General features: G+C 38.1%; 1 protein-coding gene across 1 annotated transcript in view; it reads left to right on the top strand.

Moving 5' to 3' along the window:
• Positions 1 to 861: 861 nt before the first annotated feature.
• The window catches only part of CNOT10 (CCR4-NOT transcription complex subunit 10), a gene marked incomplete at both ends in the record, with an annotated part of 34,842 nt that continues 8,781 nt past the window's right edge, over positions 862 to 26,922 (top strand). The window contains 14 exons of the mRNA XM_081996981.1: positions 862 to 883; positions 2,349 to 2,402; positions 5,783 to 5,874; positions 8,685 to 8,846; positions 9,364 to 9,514; positions 10,481 to 10,626; positions 11,506 to 11,592; positions 12,316 to 12,399; positions 13,390 to 13,507; positions 15,266 to 15,415; positions 16,855 to 17,057; positions 20,835 to 20,956; positions 21,605 to 21,781; positions 24,400 to 24,480. Of these exons, the coding sequence (XP_081853107.1) occupies positions 862 to 883; positions 2,349 to 2,402; positions 5,783 to 5,874; positions 8,685 to 8,846; positions 9,364 to 9,514; positions 10,481 to 10,626; positions 11,506 to 11,592; positions 12,316 to 12,399; positions 13,390 to 13,507; positions 15,266 to 15,415; positions 16,855 to 17,057; positions 20,835 to 20,956; positions 21,605 to 21,781; positions 24,400 to 24,480 (1,649 nt within the window). The remainder of the gene's footprint in view (positions 884 to 2,348; positions 2,403 to 5,782; positions 5,875 to 8,684; positions 8,847 to 9,363; positions 9,515 to 10,480; positions 10,627 to 11,505; positions 11,593 to 12,315; positions 12,400 to 13,389; positions 13,508 to 15,265; positions 15,416 to 16,854; positions 17,058 to 20,834; positions 20,957 to 21,604; positions 21,782 to 24,399; positions 24,481 to 26,922) is intronic.

Here is a 26,922-nt window from a genome sequence, read left to right as displayed (position 1 = left end):
TTAATGACAAAGATAATGACAACACTAACAAATGCTAATTGGAGTCTTCAGCCTGATGCCCCGAGCGCACTCAATTTCAAGGACACTTTGAACTCACGGTGTGAAACTGGGCTGCTGGGGGGACTGAACTATTGCTCAAACACCCATTTAGAAAGGGATTCGGGGTGCAGGCACGAGGGCCTCCTTACCGGCATTAATTACTATGGCAATGAGCACCTTAACAACACTTAAGATACTCGGGCTGATAATTCGCATAAAACCACATGAACTAGTGAATATTTTGAAGGTTTCCTCGCTACCAGCTGGTAACACCTGAAGGAAGCTCCCGGGTCCCCGCTACCGGCACTGGCTGCTCCGGAGGAGATCCCGGCACGTCCGAACACGGGCAGAAAATACAAAATACGTTCGAGACAGCGGCTGATACTCGCCAACCAATTCAGTGCCGCGGGAGAACCGGAAAGCAGTTACACAGAAACGCCAGACCGCCCACAACTCTCACGCGGCCGGCCGACAGCTGCCAATATGGCGGCCCCGCCCCGACGGTTCCCGGGGCGGGGCGCATGCGCCCCACCACCTTCCCCGCGGCGGGAAGTGCTGCGGCGTCCTGACGTCAGATGCGCGGTCCCCCGGCAACGGTCGGACGTGAGGAGGTCGCCGGGAACCCGGAAGCGACGGGCGAATAGGAGCGAGTGGCGCAGTCAGCGGGGCGGGCTCGGCGCGCGGAGGGCGGTGGCGGCGGCAAAGTAGTCCCGGGGGGCAGCGGCCGGTTGGCGGTGGTGCGGTCAGTGCTCGGCGCAGCGCGGGGAGCTTCGGAACTATCGGCGCGCTCGAACTACGCGGTTGCACCGCGCGGCAGGGGAGATGGCGGCGGACAAGGCTGCAGGTGAGTGCGAGAGGAGCCGCCGTGGTCCGCCGTGTCCGCCTCGGGCCTGGGCCGTCTGGTGCGGAGGGATACGCTCTCGCCCGGGGGGCGGTGAGTGCCGGTATGTCCCGGGCGGAAGGAGAAACATTCGTTTGAACTGATCTGTGCAGTTTCCTTCCGCTGAGGAAGTAGTCCCTCCGCGGCGGTAGGACTGCGCGCCGCTGGCGGCAGAGGTGGCCGGTGTGAAGTGCCTGCGAGGCCCGCCGCCTGTGGGCTTGTGTCCTGGCGGTCACCGGCTCGGCCGTGTGGGGACCGGACCCTCCACGCTCTTGGCGAGCGGGGCTGAGCTGTTGCACCCTCCTGGCCTGGAAGGGCTCGGTGGGGAGTACGTTATGGACGTATTGGCGGGGGTGGGTGTCTCCTGGAGCTTAATAACCGCTACAGAAGTTGAGCGGGGGCATTCGGAAAGTGTTGGGGAGACTTGAACGCTTTGCGTTGCTTAATCTCTGGAGTTCAGTCTGGTTCCCTCTGAGTTGCCGCTTTGGTTTCAGGGGATGAGCGGGTCTCTCCTAAACTCGGGCCTGAAAAGACGCTGTAGGGAGAAATCACCGAGCTTAAAAAATTAATTTTCTGGTAAACAGCCGAAATACATCTCGAGTACAGTTGCTGTGTAACTCATTAGCATCGATAAGCTACTGCTCGTCCATCTCCCATCAGACTATCCTTCATGCCAGAAGTCCTCTTTGCAGGAAAGGTCCTTCTCTCAGATGGCAGCTCAGTGGGGACAGAGAAGAGGGCGATGTGGAGGAAAGCCAAAGGGATCTCCTTGTGTGGTGGGAGCATTATTTAAAATCACCGTAAGCATTTTTTTCTCTGGATGCTAAATATGAAACTCCTCAATATTGGAAAAAGATTGTGGGAAAAATTAGCATATACTGAGCAATGTATACTAAACTATCCTGTGTTTATTTATAAGCACTGTAAGCATCTCCTAAACTACAAGAAAAAAAATTGGCGTTAAGACTTTATTAGTTTTTTCTTGTTGTTCTTGGAAGTGTTGAAGGAACTTTTCAGGGATACTTTCTTAAAAGAAAAGTATGTGCCCAAATGAATCAAAGGCGTGAGCTATGACAAGATATTCTACATACTGTACTTGTTCAGAGCAGTGAGTTACAAATAACTTTCCATTGAGAAGTGTTTGCTTTTTATTGTACAGCATTGAAGTCTATTATATTTACACTAGTAGTGCATTTTTCATAGAAAAATGTAGTCTTGGTGCCCACTAACTGTCATTATTTTATAAGGGCTGAACACTCTGGCTGGTCTTCATACCCTTCAAAATGCTTTTGGAGCAAAAGTCATGTGATAGATTCTTCCCCTTCCAAGGAAGAGATTATCCCCCCGCCTGTAGAGTTTGGATATAAAAAACACTTCCTGAGATGCTCTGGTATTCAACAGCACAGTTCATGCAAGGTGTGATTTACAGGGCCTAGAAACAAGAGCGCTCAAGAACAGCAGTGCTTGGAGGTAGGGAGAATAGGTATGAGAAGGATAATGATTGCAGTCAGTCTCCAGGTGTCTTCAGGTATGTGTATGTGGGAGAAGTGGCTTCTTGTTGCTTATATGATGTTGTGGCAGCAAACTGATGAGGAGAGCAATCTCCCTTTTCAGGGGGCAGTCTCATGCTTTTCCTTGTTCTCTTCTCGTAGAGCCTGTTTTCCCAAAGTTCTGCTGTCTACCATGATGTAACTTCTCAACTTCTTCAGTAGGAACACCTGCCTGCTTGTGCAAAGCAAACAGGCTGCCATGACGTAGTGTTTCTTCTGCTCAGCTCCAGGATTACCAACTAGGAAGATAATTTCCTGACTTGCTTCTTTAACTTCAAACTCTGCAGCAGCTTCCTCCAGATCAAAATCTGAGCAGATGAAAATTGTTTTCCAGGTTGCCCTTTTTGCCCCTTGTTACTAGCCTGACAAGTATTAGTTTTAGAGTTGCCCTGTACTTGTCAAAGTTGGACAAAATGAAAAGTTAAATAAACAGGTCCACATGTACCTACAATTTACAGAGATAAATCAAGTCCTGTCATTTGTAAAGCAGGGAATCTGCACTGTTTCAGATATTTCAGCTGATAATGGTAGCTACTGTATGGATAGGAGTATGCTGGTAGTGACTGGTGTGCTGTGTGTTACCCACACCACATGCTTCTGCAAGAATGCCAGAGATCACTGGATCTGAGTGAGCAAGTGGCATGCTGTATGTTTTCCAGGGAACAATGAAACCTACCTGTTTCATTTGCAAATGCCTGAAGAAATATGGAAATAATAGTTTTATTTGCAAGCACTTGATAGCCATTTGCAGCCAAGAGAGCAAGAGTACTTCCCCCCGCCCCCTCTTTAAGTGGTGTTGGAGGTTTCTTTTCAGTATCTTGTGCCAGCCAGCTGTTAGGTCTCATTTCTGTGAGATCTCTTGATAATAAAGATCAGCTGAAGCAGTAGATCCTGGTCTAAACAAAAGTGGCAGGATTACAGTAGATTAGAAGGACCTTTAGCTCTTTAACAGGTTTCAAGTGTGTTTGGGCAAAAAGAGTAGAGAGTAGCCAAAGTGGGGTTTTTTTCAAAGGAAAGGGCTATGCTGTGAACTGTCAGCTGGACTTCAGTTTTATTCTTTCTTCATAAGCTTCCAGTTCAGCTTTCACAAACCTGCTTTGTTTACTGAGTCATAGTAGGTGCAGTTGATCAGATTACAGCCATAAAACTGACTTGACAGGACAGTGGACAGCTCTGGTTTTGCATAAAGTAGTTCCCAGTTCAATATTTTTTTTTAACGTACCAGCAGACGTAGAGACATAGTGAAATCTGTAGGCCTGTCCTGATTTCTCCCTAGGAAATACATCAAACAACTATATAAGTGGTGCTTTTGTTACACAGCTTGGCCGACAATCTCTTTGGTTTATCTTTCACTTAAGTGAAGACATTTTACTTCAGGATTCAGACTTCCATAAGCCCACCTTCGAGATGTTTGTTTTATGAACTTGCATACAATGGCAGTAATTGGTAATGCACCCAGTAGTTGGTTGGCACTCTGCTAGGTAAACCTATATGTGAGGAACCTCTTGACCAGACCGAGTGTTACCAACTTCAGAAGTTTGAGAGTCTCAAGTCTCGGCACTATGGTTACTTTTACTAGTGTAATCTGAAAGGCATGCTGAGCAAGTAAAGCAGGTAATGTAACTGTTAGCGTGAAAGTTTGAGGAAAGATGCATTTGCTTATTTGCTGCTGTTCTAGAGATCCTTGGAGGGTGATAGCTTTCTGTTCAACCACAAGATTTAGAGCAGAAATCAGATCTATTCTTTATTTAGCTTGAAGGGGAGGTGCTTCTTGTTCCTTTCCTCTTTTGCTGAGGAAAACCTTGGCACATCAATTTTTTCTGAGCTTTTGTGTATTAGTTCTCTCCTGCCTTTCCCTTTCAAAGAAAAGGCAGTGCAGGTGGTGCTGATCAATGCCTTACGCATAGTCAGATTTTCTAGCAGTTCTGTGTGCAGTTCTGTAGCCCCCTGAGGATCCATCCCTCCAGAGTACTGAAATTGCTGAATCCTGAATTTTGTCTTAATCACAGTGGGTTACTTTGTAACGTGTGGATGTAAGATTGTTGAGACTTTAAAATCTCAACTTTGTTGGCATGTTGATGCAGGATGAAAGTTGCAGCTGATACTTACAGTTTTTGCTCAAATGTGTTATCGCATAGGACAATGTAAGGGATCTCACTATCTTCCCAGGAACAAGTTAATACTTCTAGAAATAAGCTGTCTGGTGTGGTGGTTGTGTGGTGTTGTGGGTTGTTTGAGGTTTTTTCCTTCGGTAGTTTGTGTTCAGTACAAGGAAGGGTTTGGTGGGGGCTTTTTCCAGCTGCTGTGGCATGGAATGTCTGTACTGTGGTTTTTAATGCAACTTCACTGAATGGTTAATTACATGATGACAGAAGAGTTCGGTAGACTCCTTTCTGAAAAACATGCTCAACAGTGACTGAAAGGTAAAATGTTAATGAATTCCATGTAAAAGACAATTAAGACCTCATTGTATTGCTATATAAATGCTCAAAGGGCCCACCATCATAAAGCCTACATGCTGTTCTTGTTGTCTTAATCTGGAAAAGGATATAGTAGAACTGGAGAAGATCCTGGGAAAAAACATGTGAGGAAGATGCAGAATAAACTGTGCCTGCCCACCAGGGAAGAGAGTTGATTCAAAGAAAGATCTGTAAGATCAGGAGTGAGGCTGAAAAAGTGGACAAGCAGCATTTGCTCGTGTCTTGCAGTATGAACATTAGATAGCATTTGATGGAGTATATTGAAGAGTTACAAAAGTACAGAGAGTTTTTTTTTTTAAAATATATCAGGTCTGTCAGTGATTATTAACAACGATGGTTTGATTGTAGCCTCTTATTTAGGGAGACTTACTCTTCCAAAGCAGGGAGCTAGGTGGAAGTTCCAGTGTTTGCTCTGGTTTTTATGTTGTTCCCTAAAGCATCTGTTGCTTGCCATTTAGGGAGCAGCATATAGGATGCATGGGTTTTTCATCTAACCCAGTGTGGTACTTACTTTATGATGTGTGGCCTTCACTGCTAATTTTTGTGCAAATAAAGACAATCCTAGCATATGGTTGTATGCATTGTCAGTTAACTTGCAGGACTTTGGTTGTTGATAGAGCACGGTAATTTAGCTAGATTTATTACATTTACATTTTATGGAGAGGAATTCACTAGAGTATAGGATAACTTGAGATATTTCAGTGTAGTAGGGAGACAGTGCTGCAGTTATACAGAGAGTTACTTGTACTGGCAGGAGGATCTTGAGAACTGGAAGTAAAATTTTTAAGCTCAATAGCTGTCATCACATTTGCAAACTTCTGTCCGCTTTACAGATCAAGGTACTGACAAACATGAAGGAGCTGGTACTTCTGGGATTACTGATCAGGAAAAGGAATTGTCGAGCAGTGCATTACAAGCTTTTCTGGTAAGACAAAGCAAACTCTGAGACTTGTAATTTACAACATAACTGATAAATGGGTGTATATAATTATTTTTTGCCATTTTCTTAACACAGTTGCGAATGTATTAACAGGATATTATATCAAAAGTAGCACTAGTTGTGTTATAAAGCCAGCACATGCATTTTCTGTCTGCTATGATGTGAGAAGACTGAAGGGGATACTTCAATGAAGTGTACAAGAGCATGTTTAACCTTGATTCTCAAAACTTAGCTTTAAAAGCTGGATAATGAGTTGATTAGAAGAAGGCGGCTGCTATTCTGTATCAATATTGGAAATGCATGATCTCTCTGAAGAATTAATTGCTTCAAGCTAAAAATGTTGCATTAGAGGGTTTAAAGGAGCCACATGTATTTTAAAAAACAGCAACCAAACAAACTTTAATTTGCTTTAGCATCTTGCTATCTTCTTTCACAAAAAGCATTGTATACTGTTCTGTCACTTTACATTAAAACATATTCTTCAACACATAACACCTATAGGCAGTATTTACTACCTGTTTTGTGTTTCTTGGAAGATTGGGGTTTTTTGTATTAAAATTCAGGTACCAGGTCTTTCAGTTTACTACTTTCTGTATTGTCTCCTAATTTTATTTGGTGTAGCAAGTGACAGAAAGTATAATCTCTTTTTCTTCCAATTGTATCTCTATCTCTACAATGCCTTGCATAATTCACTTTTGGATGTGTTAAATAGGTTTGGGGGAAGAATTTAAATACTGTCTTTTGAGATTCCTCCTTGTATGTTTCAGTCATTACTTATATTTTTGCCTGGAATGTTGTTAGATGAAGTGCCTGTAGTTGGTCCTTGAACTGACTATGGCTGATGTTGTTCACTGATGTCGCCTTGAGTGCTTTCTAGCGCAGTTACTCTTTTTCAATAACTTTTTGCTGATTGGCACTTGAACCTGAGAACCGAAGGCATGTGAAAGGGTCGTCTGTTTTCCACCTTGCCCACAGATCTGCATGCCTAAAATACTTTTGATCTGTTGATCAGTCTTCGTCTTTAGTTTTGTATTAGTTCAGTGTATCTTGTTTATCTCATGATTTTTTTTTTTCTTGCTTTGAGAACTTCCTAAGTTCATGGAGTTGTGAGGTGGTGACAGATATGAGCAGAATTAATCTGGTACCTTGTTTGCCAGTTTTGCTTGCTATTGTGCTGCTCAAAATAGCTTTGTGGACTGCCTTGCATGCTGCTTTATCATACTGTGCTTCCAATTTCAGTCTTGATAGAATGACTATAAAATTGTATATTACAGTCTAGATCCCCTCGAGTAGAGTAAAGGACTTCTAGCTGAGGAAAAACATCACAAAAAAAAAAAAGCGCTGAGCATTTAAGGGTTCAAGGTTTTTAGTCCAGCCGTGGTTAGAAGCCTTGTTGCTGTGATCTGAAAGGTACTCCTGTTGAAGAGAAGCTCTGAGTGTGAACACAGGAAGAAAATCATTGGGAAATGAACTGTCTTGATAGAAGAGCATGCCAGCAGTTGAGTTGCAAGTCCCTATGTTTATGCACATGATCACTAGGCAACCCATGCTGTTGGTACTTAGAGTTGTGGAAATACTGTGTGTCAACGTCCTGCTACATCTCTGTGTAAATTGTATAACTGCTTTCACAGGAGACTGAAGGAACTGGGGTGGTTCTGTTGAGAGTAGCCGCAGAATGGCAACTTTTTTGGGAAGAGCAAAAAGACCGCAGAGCCTTTCTCTGTTGTAATTCTTCCCTTAATAGAGGAAGTTAGGTAGGAGCCCCGGAGAAGCTCCATGGAAGAGCATTTAAAAAGAAGGAGGAATTGGAGTGTGGTTGTGGTACTCAAGAGCCTATCTTTTGATTGTGAAGCATTGACAGAGGTGGAAACAAATCTGCTTATCTGACTGACCAGATTGGAAGTAACTCTGATACGGAAGAGGTGAAGCTACAGGAATTGAACAGTAGAGAGTGAAGGATCGTTTAGTCTTAACGTAGTTGAAAGAGTCTGGAGTTCTCTTGCATTCCTTGATGACTCTAAATTCCTCCTGCACAAACACAGAAAAGACTAAAACTGAAAGCAGAAGTCCTTGCTTATTCCTGACGTCAAAGGGATTTCTTGATTAAATTACACCTCAGAGGAGCATCGTGCTTGGGTCCCGGTTTCTGCTTAGGCATGCCTAGATGATCGAATATTTCATTCAACAGCTAAAACTTGTGAAAATATTATTTAAATCTGTCCTGGGAAAGTGACATGCTCTTTTTCCAATTTGTCTTAAGCTGACTTCCGCAGACTAAATTGTAACTCATGGTCTCTCCAGCTGAAGTGAAGAACTGACATAAAATGATGGACTGGGACTTTACGTAAGCAACTGCAGCCACTCAATGTACATGTGATGGGGAAAGATTATGAAAACTGAGGAAATAAGGAATCTTGAAACTGAAAATAATACGATGAAGATATATCAGAATTAACACTTTCCATGGAAACATCTGTTCATAATAATATGCTATGCTCCATAATAATACTATGCTCCATTTGTCTTTCTGCCACAAAATCCTTTTTGAAGTTTAGATATGACCTCAACCCTTAGCCCTACTTCTCATACATATTAATCTGCATAAATAATGAAGTATGTGTGTAGACTTACATGTAGACGTATGTGTAGACATTGAGTTTGCTTCACTTGCTGTTGATAAAGGAAATACTACTTTGCTCTCTGAACTTACAGAGGATACTTTAAACTAGTAGGCTAAGTTTTAATTAAACTTTGTCTCTTCTAATGCATGTTTCTGGTATGTGTGCAATTTCCAGGCTGGAAACTATGATGCTTGTTTGCAACACCTAAATACCCTTCAAGACATAAACAAAGATGACTACAAAATAACTTTGAATACTGCTGTTGCAGAGTTCTGTAAAAGTAACCAGACTACAACAGACAATTTGAGACAAACCCTTAGCCAGCTGAAGAACCAGGTAATGCAAACATGTTGCCATGGTACTTGATTTTGGGTACTATTAATGGTGGTGAGATCTTCCAGTGAAATAGGAATAGAACTTCTGCCCCTTGTCCCCTAGATTTAATAAAGGAATAAGAAAGTAGTAGCATTGGTTTTAAACCTCTTGAGTCAGTTTAATAATTTAGGATACTGTTTTTATAGTTGTTTTTAGTTATTGTTGCAATTGTTCTGAAGCTGAAATGTTTCAGAGATAGCCATAGAAAGACCTGCTATGTTCTTTCAATAGAAAGTTCCTTAACCTGGAATAGTTTGTGAAATAATAAAAGTGAAAATGTTACTTTACTACTCAAGTAATGACTTCTTGTTTCATTGTAAACTTTTTGCTGGATTTATGTGGAACAACAATAAAGTTTATTAGGTTGTAACTTTTACTGACCTATCTTTAGACAGATTAGTATCTTTTTAAAAATATTTGACACTTTAAAAAATCGTAAGTATTGAAAGTTTAATGAAATGAGTGGGTTTTTTTTCAGGTTCACTCTGTTGTTGAAGAAATGGATGGTTTAGATGATGTTGAAAATAGTATGCTGTACTACAATCAAGCTGTTATTTTGTATCATCTGCGTCAGTATACTGAAGCCATATCAGTTGGGGAGAAGCTGTATCAGTTTATAGAGCCTTTTGGTATGTAGACAGAAAGAAGAGTTTTGTTCATGCAATAACTACAGAAAGATCATTCAGTATTTCTCACTATAAGACCAGTGATTTGTAATTTGCCTAATATGGTTATAAAAAAGTAGGTAGGCTTTGGAATGATGAATATGTTTTACTTATATCAAGGACAACAATTCAATTTGGGGGGAAGGCACGTCAGAGACATTTAGCAGACAAGTATAATGAAACTCAAATGGATTTTTGACAACTTTAAAAGGTATTTATTATGTACAAGCTAATGAAATGATTTAAAATCTAGTATTTTCAGTCATCATACGACTTCATGGGTGGGAGTGTATTTGCCAGGGCACTGACATTTTAAATACCTGCGTTAGGTCATATGTAATTGTATGTGCTCATATCTGAATATGAGCTATGGCACCCTGTGTAGTGGAATTGCCATGTTTGTATGAACTAACTTCATAATCCTCCTTGAATTTTAGAGTTGGCAAGGCTGAAGCGAGGGGATGTGTGTCTCAATAAATTAAGTAAACGCTACCGTGTTTCTCCTTCAGTTCCTCCCAGTTTTCAGTATGGCTGTTTGGGACTTGCTCTGTGACGCCAGCCAAGCAGGGATGTATTTGTATGGAATCCTTTCAAGTTCTGTGGGATTCTATGTATGCATATGGCTCCATCTGTCTGGATCTTTGGTGCTGATCTACCTAGACCAATTCTCAAAATCTATAAACGTGAAATACGTGTTAAGCTGTCTTTAGCCTATGCTTTTATGCTGGTGCCCTTTGAATGAATCACCTTTCTTTTGTATATGTACTTATCTACGTTGTGTAAGATGTCTGCATTTTTTTCTTGTGTAATATATTGATTTTTCTCATAATGTTGCATAGATGCCCTTTATAATATTTTTTTTTCTTCAGTCATATTTGGAAGGATTGGTATTAGAGCTGAAAATCATTTTTACTTCCTTGCTTTATACAGAAGAGAAGTTTGCCCAGGCTGTGTGCTTCTTGCTTGTAGACTTATACCTGCTAACTTACCAAGCTGAGAAAGCCTTGCATCTGCTTGCTGTTCTGGAAAAAATGATTTCACAGGGCAACAATAACAGCAAGAATGGAAAAAATGAGGTAAGCTTAAAATCATATGAATGCCACTAAGTCTTTACCAGAAGTATGCTTTAACTCAATCCAAAATTACTCTTTTAAAATACTTCTGAATTTTAAAACTATGTTAGATCACCTGTAACACCAACTTATACACGTTAGTAATTGAGTTAATTGTATACAGCAGCTGTTTATTCCCTCTTTCACCCTTTTGTCTTACTCCTGGGGAGCGAAGAAGTGTTTCTTAAGTCAGAGACTTGCATTGGAAAGATAGTTGTCTTCAGGGTCAAATAGACAGTTTTCCTTGTTTGTCTTGGATTATCACCATATGACACTCTAAGTATGAAATGGAAGTCAGTGTCAGAGAGGAATTGCAATTGTGTACCATAGTATGGGAATTAAAGCATGTTTTTTACATAGTATGTGAAAGCATACTTTCAGATGAAATCTTTTGTATGTGTCTTGGAAAAAATCAGTAGAATGAGTAGTGGCTTGGAAGTGAAAAGAGGACACTTCAGTCTTTTCCTGTTGATGGAATGTCACACATAAGTTAAAACATTTTATCTTTAAGTGTATAGTACTTCTTCAGTAGAAAATACTAGAGAAACTCTAGAATGTGCATGTCATCCTTCTGGGTAAGAGAATTCTTAAAATACCAGAGCAACATAGTGTAACACTAATGTTAATATAGATTTCTGCTCTTCATAGGCTGGTGTGGTTGGTTGTGGATTTTGATTGTTAAGCTCAAGTTACAGTATTTGGTGGGATGTGTATTTTTTGAATATTAAATACTTATTTTTCCTCTTCATGTGAGATTGATAAAAATAGTTTATGAAAGAATTTATAAACTGAATTTAAAAGGTGATTAATAGTAACACTTCCTTCTTTTTGTTTGACGCTCAGTCAGGTAATAATACAAATAAAGATTCTTCGAATCAAAAAGCTGAAAGTGGAGCTTTAATAGAAGTTGCTAAATCTAAGATACATCAGGTAAGTGTCTGCATATTATTTATATAAGAACATCAGTTCAAGTTTTTCTTAAAACCAAGTGCCATTTGCTTCAAATCTCGTTCAGCCTGAATTATGATACTCTGTCTCTCCATGAATTTCATGTTGTAAAACAAAAAAATGAATTTATCTAACTCTTCTGTTTTCCAAGATCCGTGTACGGGAAAAACTGACCTAACACAAAAAAACCTAACCCTATTTCAGCCATTGCAGTTTATTATAATTTTTTTAAACTGCAGTTAGCTGCACTGACTTTATATCTGTTAAACCTCCAACAGTCTAAATCAGCTGAGGTTTTATTTCACTGTACTGTTCTGTGAAAAAAATATGTGAAGAAACAAAACACTTCTCTGTCAACATTCGCTTATTGGTGTTTCCAGTTTAGTAGATAAACATCTGGGATTAAGAGGTTAGATTATTTTAATTAGTTTGTCATTTTAAGTGCTAGTATCTGTGTTTGAATATAGAGCAGCTGTTGACCGTTAAACAAAATGTGCATCTGCTTACTGTAAATATGAAGCCTATAAATTTGTTGTTGAAAGTCTGAATAGAATTTCTTAATTTAGGAAAGCTTTTAAAACAACTTTTTACTACCTGCTTTTAAGATGTGTATAAAATATTCTGTAATAAATCTCTAGATATGGTTCACCTTGCAAACCAGCACAAGTTATTGTTTTTTATTTAACAAATTTAATTTTTTAACAGTATAAGGTGAGAGCCTATATCCAGATGAAGTCACTAAAAGCATGCAAAAGGGAGATCAAGTCTGTTATGAATACAGCTGGGAATGTAAGTTATTCTTAAGCCTATTGTTTTTATAATCTTGATCTGTTCTTTATCTTAAAAGTGAATTTGCTAACTTTCTTTACAAAGAAAGGTCTTATTGAGTATGGATATCTAAAACAATGCTTTATGTAGTCACTTGGGTTTGTAATATCTTTTCTGCAAGTGTAATTAGTGTAGAATTTTCTTATTTGCGCTGTTTTCAGTTGCTCAGAAAAATGCACTTTATTGTTAATGATACCAAAATAACAGTGAAACACTAGATAAATTATGAAGCAAACCAAAACCTGTTTATTAAGCAGTGCAAAACAAGTTCTGATGTCATTGGTGGTTTAAACCAGTTCGTAAAAGATTAACTCTGGGATATGCAGGTTTTGGGGTTATTTCTTTTTGTTGAAATTTTTTGGAGGCTTACCTCTTGCTAGAAAGCAGTTTCTTTTTTTGTATAGGAGTTGTCATCTCAGAATTACGTCCACCATCCCAGATAAATTCTACATTAACTGAGAAGCAGGGAATATGGGAGGAGAGCGCTTCCCTTTTGTTGCCAGTCTCAACAGCTGCTAGTTTGACAGAAATCCTTCTGGATCATGAGGTCTCTGTTGGCAGACCAGGAAGATCACAGCCCAGGAGGAAGTTGTTGAACTCCACAGGGAGGGAAGCGTGGGGAGGAGTGTACTAGAAGACAGGTTGGAGAAAGATCCTCTTAAAAAAAAAAAAAGGAGATCCTCTGCACTTAGCCATTGCCATGACAGAGTTCTCTAGAATAATGTTGGGGTTTAGAGCAGTAACAAAGAGTATGCATAGTTTTGTAGTTCAGAGAAGGTGAGTGTTAATCATGTGCTCAACAAAGAAATGCTACTTCTTGAAAGTATTAGGGCCTAAGCCCATGTATTTTTTAAATGGCAGCAGAGGCAAGCTGTTTGTGGAGTGATTTAACACTAGCAGTAGGAATCATAAAACAAGATATAGAATTAATTGTTGTTTTCTCCTTCACAGTCAGCTCCTTCTCTCTTTCTTAAGAGCAATTTTGAATATTTGAGGGGCAATTATCGTAAAGCGGTCAAGCTCTTAAACAGTGCAAACATTGCTGAACATCCAGGCTTTATGAAAACAGGTAAAATAGAAAACTTTCATTCTGCAAGTACTTAAATGTGTAGTATAATAGAACTACTCACTGATAGTAGTTTTAAGGGTATCAATGATTACTTAAGGGAGTAGGCCCTGAATGTCATGGGTTTATATGCTGGATATGTTTTCATCTTTCTTCTGCTCCTTCACGTAACACTGTTGTGTTTTTCATTGAATGTTCTTCTAGACAATGCAATGATTGTCTATGAAAATGGATTTGTGAAGGTGTAAATGTAATATCTACAAGTCTCATATTTGTGTCTCCAAGACATGAAACAAAAGGCAATGTACTAGATCTAGAAATGAGATTTCATATTGTACTCAGAGGAGACTAGCAGTTGTAATGATGATTGTGGGGAAAATGCAAATGTTTTATGAAGTGGTAAGGTTTGACTTCTACTGTATGCCATTTTAAGTTACTTTTATATCTAGAAAGTATGTATGTGTAGACGTGCACAGAAATATAACAGCACATAAAAGTGTGTAATTGTTTATATAAATAACTTTTATATCTAAATATATATGTGGTGTGTATATAATAAACATACACACTGTATATGGTATTATTTAAATATATTTGAGATTCTAGTTGACTGTTTAAAACAGTAATTGGAAAATATGGAGAGAAAGCTATGACTTGTGTCAGTAGAGAGTTAGGTTTTAAAAACATACTTGTACTGTAAAACTACTGAATTTCTTTACTACTTTGTTCAATGCTGACTTTGTGATAGTACTCTTAATTTCTTGTGCCATAAGATCTTTTATCTAGTAGATATTGCTGTATAAATTGCAATTAGATGATAAAAGTCACAGAGTTAGCCCTCTGAGTAAATTTTTTAAACTTCTGTATTTACAGATAAGTTTCATAGAAAATATTTGACATAATGCCTATTCTGGCATATTTTGATACTTCTTTTAGAATTCACTGTAACTTATCTGTCACTTTTTATGCTTAAAGTTCTCTTTATAGCTTAAAATTTCCTGGGAAGTTTTATTTTCACATAACTTTTTTGCGCTAGCTTTTTTGCACAGTAGAATGTTCACTTAATAGTCTTCCTAGGTTATGATTAAAATAATTTCTGGTTAATTTGTTAATAGTCTGTTTCTTGGTTGTTTGGATTTTTACGGTGTTGGGTTTTTTTCTGTTTTCTTTTTTTGTCAATGGTAGCCCTGTAAAGCTTCAGTTACCAGCAGATGAGTCAAAAGTTACTTCTGTCCTTTATTATTTAGAAGGAACTTCTTACAGTGTTACCTGAATATGATATATTTAGGAAGGAGAGTGTATTTCCTGCTTGTATGGTTAAATTGACGTATTTGTTTATTTTATAAAACTTTAGGCAGGTAACATCATTTGAGAATTTCCTTTTTACAAGAGCCATCTGTTAGAAAACTTGAAGTGCTTGCATGCTAAGTTCTATGAAAACCTCCAGGTGAACTTACTTGAACTTGCAATCTCTCAAATTGGCTTTATACCGAGCTGTCCTACAATACGGTGCACAAGATCTGGAAATCTGTGGGTGCTTATATATAGGTCATTTCCGGTCAACTGTCCAAGAGAACTGGAGAGGTATATAGAAATGTAGGTTATTAAAATGCTTATGAAGCAGGGATGTAACTGCATATTCCACTGAAGGGCATGTTTAATAGACTACCATAATATGCTGACCCATATTGGAGAGTAGTGGGGGCACTTTTATGGGCTCAGTGACATTTTTACAAAAATGGTCTTTTGCTGTTCTCTCAGGTGAATGCTTAAGGTGTATGTTCTGGAACAATCTTGGCTGCATCCACTTTGCGATGGGAAAGCACAATTTAGGAATTTTTTACTTTAAAAAAGCCTTGCAAGAAAACGATAATGCATGTGCACAGCTAGGAACAGGCAGCTCAGATCCAGGTAAGACTTTTAAGAGGTGAAAGTAGATGGTGGAAGAGGGGTGGGCAAATCAAGAAAACAGAGGATAGAAGCTTTCAGTAACTATCAGCAAAATTCTTGTTCCATATCTTTCCACACGACAGGATAAGGAGGGTGAGAATTTTGATTGTAACTTGGTCTCAGAGTATAGTTGCTGTTGTCAGAAATAGATGATGATGAAATATGCTCTTTTTTTGCTGTTTTCTTTGACATGCCATGGGGCTAGGGCAACTACTTCTCTCTCATTAATAGTCTTTGATCATCAGTCAGGGAGGTATGACAAAATAAAGCTTCTGTGACCTGTTATGCATCATTAAAGATGTTATTTGTAGTCCTGCTGTGACAGTATGTAGAATCATCAGGACTTGAAGGCTGTATGGTTTTGAGGTTTTTTTGGGGTGGCGGTGATGATTTGTTTTGGTTTGTTTTGGGTTTTTCTGTTTTGGTTTGTTTTGGGTTTTTCTGTTTTGGTTTGTTTTGGGTTTTTCTGTTTTGGTTTGTTTTGGGTTTTTCTGTTTTGGTTTGTTTTGGGTTTTTCTGTTTTGGTTTGTTTTGGGTTTTTTTTGTGTGGTTTGTTTTGGGTTTTTCTGTTTTGGTTTGTTTTGGGTTTTTTTTGTGTGGTTTGTTTTGGGTTTTTTTTGTGTGGTTTGTTTTGGGTTTTTTTTTTTTTTACCTTGGAAGATATAGAAAATGTGGAGTGCAATAGTGTTAAATTAGCATTTGGAAGATGGTGTATTTCTCAAGCTTTCCTACTGAGCAATTCCCAGACTTGTATGAGAAATGTTCATCTATGGTTTAGTTTTATGGTTAGTTTTATCCACCTACTTTTGTTGTAAGTGTACAAAAGACAAGAAAATAAAGATTATAATAAGTTTTCTGCTTTGATTTCTAATACTTAAGGTTTTTTCTCTTCCATGTAAATGATTTCATGATGAAGTGATAAGTTTTTCATTTCTTGTTTTCTTAAAAATCTATTTACTGCCACGCATTTTATTGTTTTTTCTATTCCTCCCCTGGACCTGTACCTAAGTGCAGTCTTAGGTACCAATATGAAGACAGAAAATGCTTTATGCCTGTTGACAGCAAAATGGTTTTCTTCTGGAATTTATGAGTAACAAAGATGTGTATTCTCACAAATCTGGTATCCAATATTATTATATAACACTTAGCTTGAGTGACAAGGAATGTAAGTGGTTTGAGTTTAATGTACTTCAACCTTTATTAAGAATACAACTAATTTGTCTTTGATATCAGCTTTGATGTGGAAGGAATTAATTTACAGAGGGACGCTAGTGAATTTCTGCAATGAAAGGGGGTTTTGGTAGCTTTTGGGTGTTCCCAAAGCTTTTCTCCTCCTCCCAGAGTTATGTTTTCTGCTCTCATGATCTGCACATCCAATATGACATAATCCTTTTCTGCAGGTAAAAAATTTTCAGGGAGACCCATGTGTACGCTACTGACTAACAAACGGTATGAGTTGCTCTACAATTGTGGAATTCAGCTCTTGCATATTGGGAGGCCCTTAGCTGCCTTTGAATGCCTGATTGAGGCAGTCCAGGTTTATCACTCAAACCCTCGTCTTTGGCTCAGAATAGCAGAATGCTGCATTGCTGCCAATAAAGGGGTAAGTAGATTTGCAAATTCCTTATTTTGATTGTTGTTATGAAATACATGTGATCACAGAGAGGAAGAAATAATACCTTGAATTGAACTCTGGGTGCGACCGTCCAACCAATTCCTCATCCACCAAATAGTCCACCCAGCAAATCCGTCTATCTCCAATTTAGATTCTGATGGTTTACCTTTACTTTGTCTTGAAATAACTTTAGAAATAAAGATATTATTTGGAAAGAAATATGTATTATTCTCTAATGAGGCATCACTTTATAACAGGAAGCAATATGTTCTTTCTGTAGTGAATACTCTCTACTTAAAATGTAGATACTAACATTGATAGCTTGACTTACTACTTACGGATATTTTATGATGCCTCAGCTTTCCACACTCATTTCATATTGATTGCAAGATCTTAGGGTTTATATATATTTATATATACGTAAAACCCATATAAAATAATACAAGGTACGTATTGAAAACAACCAACACCAATAACAAAACAACAATCCCATAAGTAATTCTGTCTCTCTTGTGTGAATGGAAGAATTAAACTTGCTCAAGATCTTTTCTCTGTACTAAGTTCTATACTTCCAAGGATTTCAGAATTGTAACTTCTGGATTGCAGAAATAACAAGATGAGACTGGAGTCAGTGACTGTTTGTAGTATCCAAGGAAGGAAAACTTTTGTGGCTGCTGTTGGTTTGATACTCACTTTGAGGCTTGATGCACAGAAAGAACTTTGATAACTTTCGTTGCTGATACTTTGAGGTGGAAGGGTTGTTTTTCTTTCTTTGGAAAATTTTTGACTGAAACATCTTGGATTTTTATGTTTAGGCTCTAGGAATTGCATTACCGCTTCTGAAACTATGAGGTTCTGTCTTAAATTTTAGCTGGAGTAGTAAGGGAAGACATGCATCTATCCGGTAGAGATCCTTTGTCTCTACTTTAAGGCTAGATACTGTGGTGTAGGAGGTATGACTGAAAGTATGTTGCTACTGGTTTAGCAGATAGTAAGGTGAGGTTTTTTATTTTTTTAATGAATATTGTTATTGGATCAGACTGGTGAATAATCTTGTTTAAAACCAAAATATAGCACTATGCCCTAGAACTTTATTGGAAGAAGCAAAGACTCTTGTAGAGGACCACTAGAAGTATTTGGTTAAAGAGAAGCTTCCTTGCTGGGATGTTCTTATTTAATTATTTACAGTTTTCTTGATGTACAAGTAATATAAACTCCTTAAACTTCTTTTTTTAATTCTGTCTACTGTAAATCCACTATCCAAATTCACATGTGGCCTCATTTTATAGGACTAAGCTGGATGAAGATAACAAGATGTGCTCTGATTTCCACTGAAATCTTTGCATGTGATCTTCCTTCTATTCATGCAACCAAAACTCATCTAAGGGTTCATTATTTCCTCACTCAATTGCCTCTAGAGGTTGAGAGGGATGCAACTGTAGTGTGGCTAGCCTAAAAATTACATAGGCTGAGGAAGCAGAGATCAGCCTTCTTCCACCCTGAAGCTGTCATGATCACAGCCACTGGGGAATGGAATCCCTAACTGCTGAGACGTGTCGCTTCTCTGCTGGCAAAGTTTATGGAAACCCGCTGGCAGCAGACATATTGCATGTCCTCTGGGCTATCTTGGTTTCAACCTGTTGATCCATGTCTGTTTAGGATAAACCTGTATGTTAAAATTCAGGGGAGTGGGGACAGAACTATTTGTTCTTAGAAAACTGCACCAAAATAGTATGTCTGTGAAATGAAGAGATACTGTACTTGATTCCCTGTGAAACTGTAATTGACAACTTGTGTGTGTGTGTGGGGGTGATGATGTAATCTATAATTGCATGATCCCATGCAATTATTTCCACAGTATGCCTGTTTCACTCAGTGCAGGGAATGGGTGGGATTAATTGAACAAATGGCTATATTCACTTTGCCCCCCTGCCCAAATTCTCTCTGTTTTCCCTCTCTGGGTGGCTTCTGCACCTTTATTTACTGCACACTATCCAAATCCTTCCAAATGCAAAATTTGTAACTTTTCCCTTGGGAATTTCAATGGTGGTTATTATTTTAGCATCTCTGTTTCAGAAAATTTAAGAAAGATATTCACAGTGTTATAGGAGAGGTTTGCTTATATCCCCATTTCACAGGCACAGCACTGAAGTTTCAAGAGTGTTGGGTCAAAACCAGACTGACTTTGATTGTGTATGTGCTGGCTGTTGTCAGATAGTTCTGAGTACTTAGCTTTATAAAGCACAGCGAATGCAGGGGAAACATCTTTCTTCATACTAATTCTGCAATTTTCTGTGTCTGTCGTACTGGTTACAGATCACACATAGATAAAAGAAGACACAGCTGATCATCTCTAGTGGAAAGCTGGGTATGAGAGACTGGATTAGCATAGGTTTTGTGGCAAAAAAACAAAGCTAGGATTCTGTTTACAAGGACCGTCTTTAGCAGTCTGGAAAAGGGAAATACAGACCTCTATGGGGCACTTCTTTATTTACTGCAGACTAGCCAAAGCGGTAGATTATGCCAGATTCCTGAAGCCTAGCTTTCTTCTTGTACAGTTGTTGTGATGTGTGGTGTAGCAGAGAGCTTGAATTCATGTCATAAAACCAGCTTGCCATTTCCTAAATTTGTGGTCTTTCAAGAAAGAAATTAACTTTGGATGCTTTTAATATTACAGGCAAAGGGGAAGTGTCTTTGAGTTATAATACAGATATGCAACATGACAAGTGAGGCCCTAAAATCACTAGTGTGTTTAATTTGACCTTGTATCTCAATTTGCAATAACATTCCTCTATATCTAAGTATGGATTCATATTTATGCTCTGAATTCCATACAAAAAAGTACTTTTACTGAAGCTAATTTTCACCCACTTTAGTATTTTAGTTTATAAAATGTAGGTGGAAGATGATTCCCTTCCTGCAGTTTTTTTAACACCTTTTCCAAAATATGTGCTTTGTATCCAAACTCATTGTATGTATTTTTAATTTGACAGCAAATGCCATTGTAATGTCCATATTCTTCACAATAGAGTCGGATAAATATTCTGAAAAGTGATGACTATTTAAAATACAGATTTAGGGTAAATTGTTCGTTACAACTACAGCTCTTCATCACTAACTTTACTTACCAACAAAGTTGTTAGGATGGCTCATGGTAAACTGCACCATATTTACTGGGGTTTGAGATGATTCTTGGAACTGACAATTAGGGTGCTTTAAGTTCGTTTAACCCCCAGAATGTCTGCATATTCAAAAATCTGTTAATTTAATGTAACTTTGCCTGTGTTGTGGTTCAGCTTCTTGCTCCCCATGGAACAGTTTGAGAGCAGCTTTTTGAGAGAGGGTTTTGAATGCTGTGTAAGCAGGGAGAGAAGATGGCAAGTGTTACAGTGCCAATTCTGAATATTATTTGACTGATCATAGGATTTCTTTTTAGACATCACAGAATCACACAGAATTTTTAATATGACTTGGTTCATTGTTCGTTTGCTCTCAAAACAGAGGAGAAACTAGGTCAGTAGGCTATCAGACAAGCTGTCAGAACTAATCTGTGGTTACACTGTGTGCAGTAAAATCCCTCTGCAACACCAAGACAATAGAAGGTGCCTGATTCCTCATGGTACTTAGGCTTTAAAACTGTGCCCATATAAACTATTAATTCTTACATTTTAGCAGGGTTCAAAGTCGTCTTCCAGCTTTCACTTATTTTGTCAAGCTTTCATTCAACAGCCTTGAAATTCTAGTCCTTTTTTTTTTTCCTTTTAGACATCAGAACAAGAGACTAAAGGTCTTCCCAGCAAAAAGGGAATTGTGCAATCTATAGTAGGTCAAGGCTACCATCGTAAGATAGTCCTAGCATCTCAGTCAATACAGAATGTTGTTTATAAGTAAGTATGTTTTCTATGGGATATTTATTTTGTTATCATGGCTTTGTTAAGGATACATATCTGTTTATCAGGAGTTTTTAAAACTGTCGTGGAATAACTGTTGATTTTGAAATTAATAATATAGTGAAGACAGAGGCATGCTAAAATGCTTGATGAGTCCTTAAACATCATTTGGATGCCTGCTCTGTGATGGCCAGCAGAGGGCCTAACTGTGTATTCGTTGTAACTAAGAAGGGCATTAAAGCTTAAAATTGATTTATCTGAAATTTATATTTTCTTTTGGCTAGATCTGTTCTCTTTTTCTCACTTAAAAATACGTATTCTCAGTAATCCACTTTAGAAAAGTGCAGGAAGAATCTAGTTGCTCTGCCATAAAACTTCAGGAAGTGAAGTCAAGAAAAAAAAGATAACTTCTTGTAATTATGTGGTTGAATTTGCCCACTCTATTTGGGCATTGTGGTGTATCTTCCCTATACAAGAACAGAAAGATACATACATCTTCATAAATTAAATACTTTATATTACAACATGATATAACTTTTTTAGGATAAAGTTTTTTCTGCACTCAGATCTTTCTGGAGCTCTGCTTTTATTTTTTTTAATTTAGTATGATTGCTACTCACTGGCTAACTTCTGTGTCTCTTTAAGTGATGGGCAGTCCTCAGCAATACCTGTAGCCAGTATGGAATTTGCAGCGATTTGTCTAAGAAATGCCTTGCTGCTACTGCCAGAAGATCAGCAGGAGCCAAAGCAGGAAAATGGATCTAAAACTAGTAATCAGCTGGGGGGAAATACAGAAAACAGTGAAAGCAGTGAAGCATGCAGGTAAACAGAATTGCATATTTCTTTTTGTCCAAAGTAACTCTGGGCTGACAGTCTGTGTTTGCTACTTATCCTGTTTGGCCACCAGAAAAAAGTAACGTATTTGTAAATTCTCTAAGAAGTGTTGGGATGTCCAAGGAAATCGTTTGGCTGCTCATTGTTTTAATTGCTGGTATGCTAATTTAAAAATCAAATACTAAGTTGATTTCTACCATTCCTAGTGGTAGAAATTTAATAAATTAGACAATGAAATTCTTTTTTTCACTGGCCATCTTTTTTTCTGTGCTGCAAATGTTATGTTTTCCCACACCCTTCCACTGTGCATGTTGGTATTTCTCTAATTGTAAGTGAGGTTTCACATGTTACAGTGATTTTGTGTGTGTGTGCATGTGCGCCATATACTTGATTCAATATATAAATGTCTAGCAACTCAGCTGTAAACACTTCCCCATGATCAGATTTAATGTTCATCAGCCCTAGTATGCTTTGTTGTGTTTGTTTTTAGACTAGAAATGGGAAACTAGATTTAGAAAAGAAGTAGGAAAGCAGCATGGAGCTATTCCTTAATAAATTGCTCCCCCCCCCCCCCCCCAATATCTCTCTCTCCTTAAAGTTTCAGAAAAAGTAACTTGTAGACAATGTATGTCAAATGTTAAATAGCAGGAAGGTGTGTTAATTTTTTGTGTTGATCCTGATACGTTCTGAACTTCCTTTTGAAGAGTAACTTTGTTGGCCATAGCCTGCACTTTTATTAATGACTGTTTTGAGAAGGAAAAAGTGCCTATGTTAGAACTTGAACTACTTAGAGAGTAATGGAAAAACACAATGTTTTTGTCAGACCCAAGTACAGATAAATTTTAAGAAGATAAGATCCATTTGTCACATGGCAGGATTTATTGCACATATGCTGTGTAGGCACAAGGTGCCTCCTCATATATTCTGAGGTTGCCTGGAGATAGACTAGGGCTAGGGGTCGGTGGCTGTTACTGCTACAACAATATTAGAAGGCTGTTCTCTGTAACCCTTTTTTCCCAATGACAATCTTTCCTGTCAAGTGACCAAATGATTTATACAAGTCGGGGGTGGGAGGGTGTGATGTTTCTTTTTTCCTTACTGAGGTTGGAGGTTGTGAACTAACTTCCTCTGGCAAGCAGCATGTGGCCCATCGAAGATGCAGCTTCTCTGGTTTAAATGAGACTTAAGTTTTAAGCTTATGGGGCCCACTAAGGGGCAGTGATGAAAACAAAATGGTGGCCCTTACTCAGACAAGACCTTCTTTTATTGTTTTGTTTGGGGGAGGGGTGTTTGTTTTTGTAGGAGTGAGGAAAGGAAAACATGCCCTGTATGGGAAGATCCTGTACTACCTTCTGCTTTCAAAACCAGATGCTTCTTCAGCATTAAAAAAAAAAAAAAAAGACAAACTCCCTCATATCTCCCAGTGGTCATTTGCAGATTTCAAAATATCCAGCAATAAAGCAGGCTGTTCTTGCATTTGTGTGTCACATTCTGAAAGGTTCTCTAAGGATGTGTTCCTTCTGACATGGGACCCTCTGCAAGAGAACAGTAAAAGATAGAAGGCATTTAAAGAAAATCACACTAATTGAACAGGATGGTTTTGAAGCAAATTCCATTAATTGAGCAAGCTGACTCTGAGACAGATTATTCTATTACAATAAAACAGTGAGTATTTTCAGTGGTTAAGAGTATTATTTTTTAATCTAACTTTTGGCGAAGGCATGAGGTATATACACTATAGCAGTGTTGAGTACAGGTTTCCTTGAAGTCTGTTGCTATCTGTTTTGAAGGTCTAAGTTAGAGTTATCTTACCTGTTTGTAATAAACAGATATGAAATGACATTAATGAAAAAGTTCTTGTTAGGTGGACAGACTCAAGTGTCAATTCCAATTTTTTTTGATTTGTTGTTTCTAAACCTCAGTGTCTCTCTGCCAAGGTGCAGCTGTTAACCTTCTCTTCAATTCTCATTCCAGAACGAGGTTGTCTTTCAGCTTATTGGAGAGCAAAGTTGCAGACTTTTTAAGTAGAGTGAATGCTTGCTCCTCCAAAAAAAGCCAAGCGTAACTTTAAGAAAGTAGAATCTTATTTAAAAAAAACAAAACAAAAAAAACCATTTTGAAGTAATAAAAATTAAGGTAGCTCTAAATCTAAATAAAGCTGTAGAGCTTTGTGGATTATTTTTCCAGAATATTTATGTAACTAGTTTTTAAGATGTCTAGGGAGAGAACTAGTTTACTGCTTTTCTTACAGGCTAAAAGAAGAGAAGCTACAAATGCAGTGAGTTCTGCATCTCTCCAGTTTGAAGTTCTTGTCCTACACCAAACTTCAAAAACAGCTCGAGGCTGTGGAGAATGGTGTGGGTTGTTTGGTCTGTCAGTCAAATCCTTCCCAGCAAATGTCCCCCTTCTTCCTTCTCAAATAGAATGGTTAGGATAAGAGCATGTGCCTCGATTTTTGCATAGCTTAATTTCCCTGTTTTTTAGGCTAGAGAATTTTTGCTGTCCTTTTAAATGGAGTGAATAAATATCAATGGTTATTACACTGCGATTTTTTAATTATTTATTTATTGTCAATCCCTATAATTAATACGCTGTTTTTATTCTAGCAATAAAAGTCATGAAGGGGATAAATTCATTGCAGCTCCACCTTCTTCGCCTTTGAAGAAACAGGAATTAGAAAATTTAAGGCAAGTAAATAATATAAAATATTCACCATTAAATGAGCCCCCTCTTAAACTGTGCTGTGATTCTGGAGTCATTAGCTTCATTTTTTAAGCATTTGCAGTGTTGAATAGTAACTGTTAATCTAAGGATGCCTTGTTTCAAATGCGTGTGCTTCCATTCTTCTGGGCTTTGAGTCTGAACAAATAGAAACCATTCAGAATTTCAGTTCAGAAGGTAGATCAGCCTGATCCCACTGTTACAGGCTTGGCATTATATATTGGGCAAAACTAAATCAATAATCAAGTCTCATAAATGAGAAAGCTATTGTCAGGTTTTTAGCTATTGTGATTGGTAGAAGAGGTGGAAATTACTGCATGGTACCTTTTCCCTTTAGAGACTTGATAAGGCTAGTTTGGAATTCAGCCCCCACATTATATCCTTGTTGGATGGGGGGAAAAAAATTACAATGGTAAAAGCAGCTATGCTGCTTTCAAATGAGAACGGTGCTCCTTTCAGCAGGAGTGAATCCATAGTTTGCATAAAATAGAAAGAAAAATTGCCTCTATCCACGCGTTTGACTTTCTTACCATGGAAGAACATAGGTAAAATTTGATTGTAGACTTTTTCATGTTCTCAGAGATCCTTAAACTACTTGTTCAGCAGTCTTGAGTGCTCTCCAAACAGAATAACTCCCATGTGTCTAAATAAGCATCATGCTATCTGGAACCTCTTTAATTTTCCCCAACAAGATTATCGTTTGCTGGAAATGTTAATTATTTCAGGTGGCTGACAGCCCATTAAAAATCTCTCTGGCTATAAAGCTTGCACCTGTTTAGAAGAAGAGAAATCTGTTTTAAGTTTCCATTATGGACAAAGCATAGTGTAATTTCCCACTTGAACTCTTGGGTAAACACTCTGTTCCAGCCTAACCCCAGGTAACCTGTGTTTTATAATGACCAGCCTAACCTTTACTTTGCTGCGCTATGTGTAGCAAATCTACTTGTATTCACTTAAAAGCAATTTAGCAGGAATCTGTGAGGAGACATTACTGAGACCTTGATTACTTATTCTGAAGTGGTACAAGAGTATACTACTCAAAAAATAGAAAGCACCAGATTAAAAACAGTGATGTGGGCTGGTTGTGTGATTTATTTTGTTGTTGTTGTTTTTGTGTGTGTTTTTTTTCCCCCTCCTGACTCTTGAAAATGTGGTTGCCACATGTCAAAATTACATGGTGTCACATTGTGATTATTTTTTTTTTAATACATAGTCTTTTCTTTCACAATCAATTGTTCTTATCTACTGATGAAACCTGAAAACATGTCAGGAAAAACATATCAGTTTAGAAAGAAATACACTGCTTCTGGTAAAGAACATCGTATAAGGAAGGGAAAAGCATTGATTTATTTTTTTGCAATACTTACTTTGGTGGTTAAATCCAAGGGACTAGACATCCCTAGGGAGTGATTCTGCTAAAACTGTTTTAAGTTTCTGCAGATAGCTGTGACAGGCAAAATACGTTACATTCAAATGTTAGTATATTCCTGTAGTCTTGCTTACGAAGGAGCTAAGTGAGAAAATTAAAATTCTTGTCTAGTAAGGAAAATTAGAAAAAAATCTGAATGTTGGCAAGGATGATCCTGAGGAATAGCTGTCTATTCAATTCAGTTTTTCCTTGTTAAGTCACTGGATTGAAAAACCTCTATTGCTTCTAGAACTTAAATGGGCAAATTAAATGCTTTTTTTGCATGACACTGTACAGTTGCACATCCTAATAAGAGTTTAAAATGACTGACTTTGCCCCTAAATAGTTCTTAAAAATTAAAAATACCATCTACAAAAGGCTTATGTGTCATATGTATTGTTTGGTACTTGCGCACAAATTAGTTGAGCAGACTATTCTCATAATAAGCGTAATTCAACTGCAAGGTTTTAAAAGCGACAAGCAGAAGCCTGAGGATACCAAACATTGCTAAGAATTTATGCATTGGAAGTAGAAACTCCAGATTTTTTTCTGAGTTTCTTCTAAACAATTCTGCTTCTCACTGCTTCTTGTCCTCTGAGAAGCCAATTCCCCTGCTCTGCGCTCAACCTGTGGTATGTTTCAGCACACCAGAACAATCCAAGACTGTTAGGATACATCAATAATCTTATTGTTGATAATATTTAATCAATTTCAATATTATTGAAATAAGGAGTTCTGGTATGCCACAGTGCTACATTTGGAACATTTTGTGGATTTTATTGTGTAAGTTGAGATGGATAGCAACAGACCTTGTTGTAGTCTTTCTCCCTAGATTGAACAACTTTTTGTGAGAATGATAATTTTTCCTTTCAAAGTATCGACAGATAAAGGAATAGTTTGATCACCTGCTTTGTCCTGAACAGATTTGAACTGCAAGCCCTTGCTATAAGGCATGTGACGCAATTTTTATGCTTTTTTTTCCTTTCTTTTGACTCTTCTG

The sequence above is a fragment of the Phaethon aethereus genome (genome assembly GCF_964289735.1).
Source record: "Phaethon aethereus genome assembly, chromosome: 2".
In the NCBI taxonomy this organism is placed as follows: domain Eukaryota; kingdom Metazoa; phylum Chordata; class Aves; order Phaethontiformes; family Phaethontidae; genus Phaethon; species Phaethon aethereus.
The sequence above is the reverse complement of the archived record's forward strand: the minus strand, read 5'-3'. Positions and strand labels throughout refer to the sequence as shown.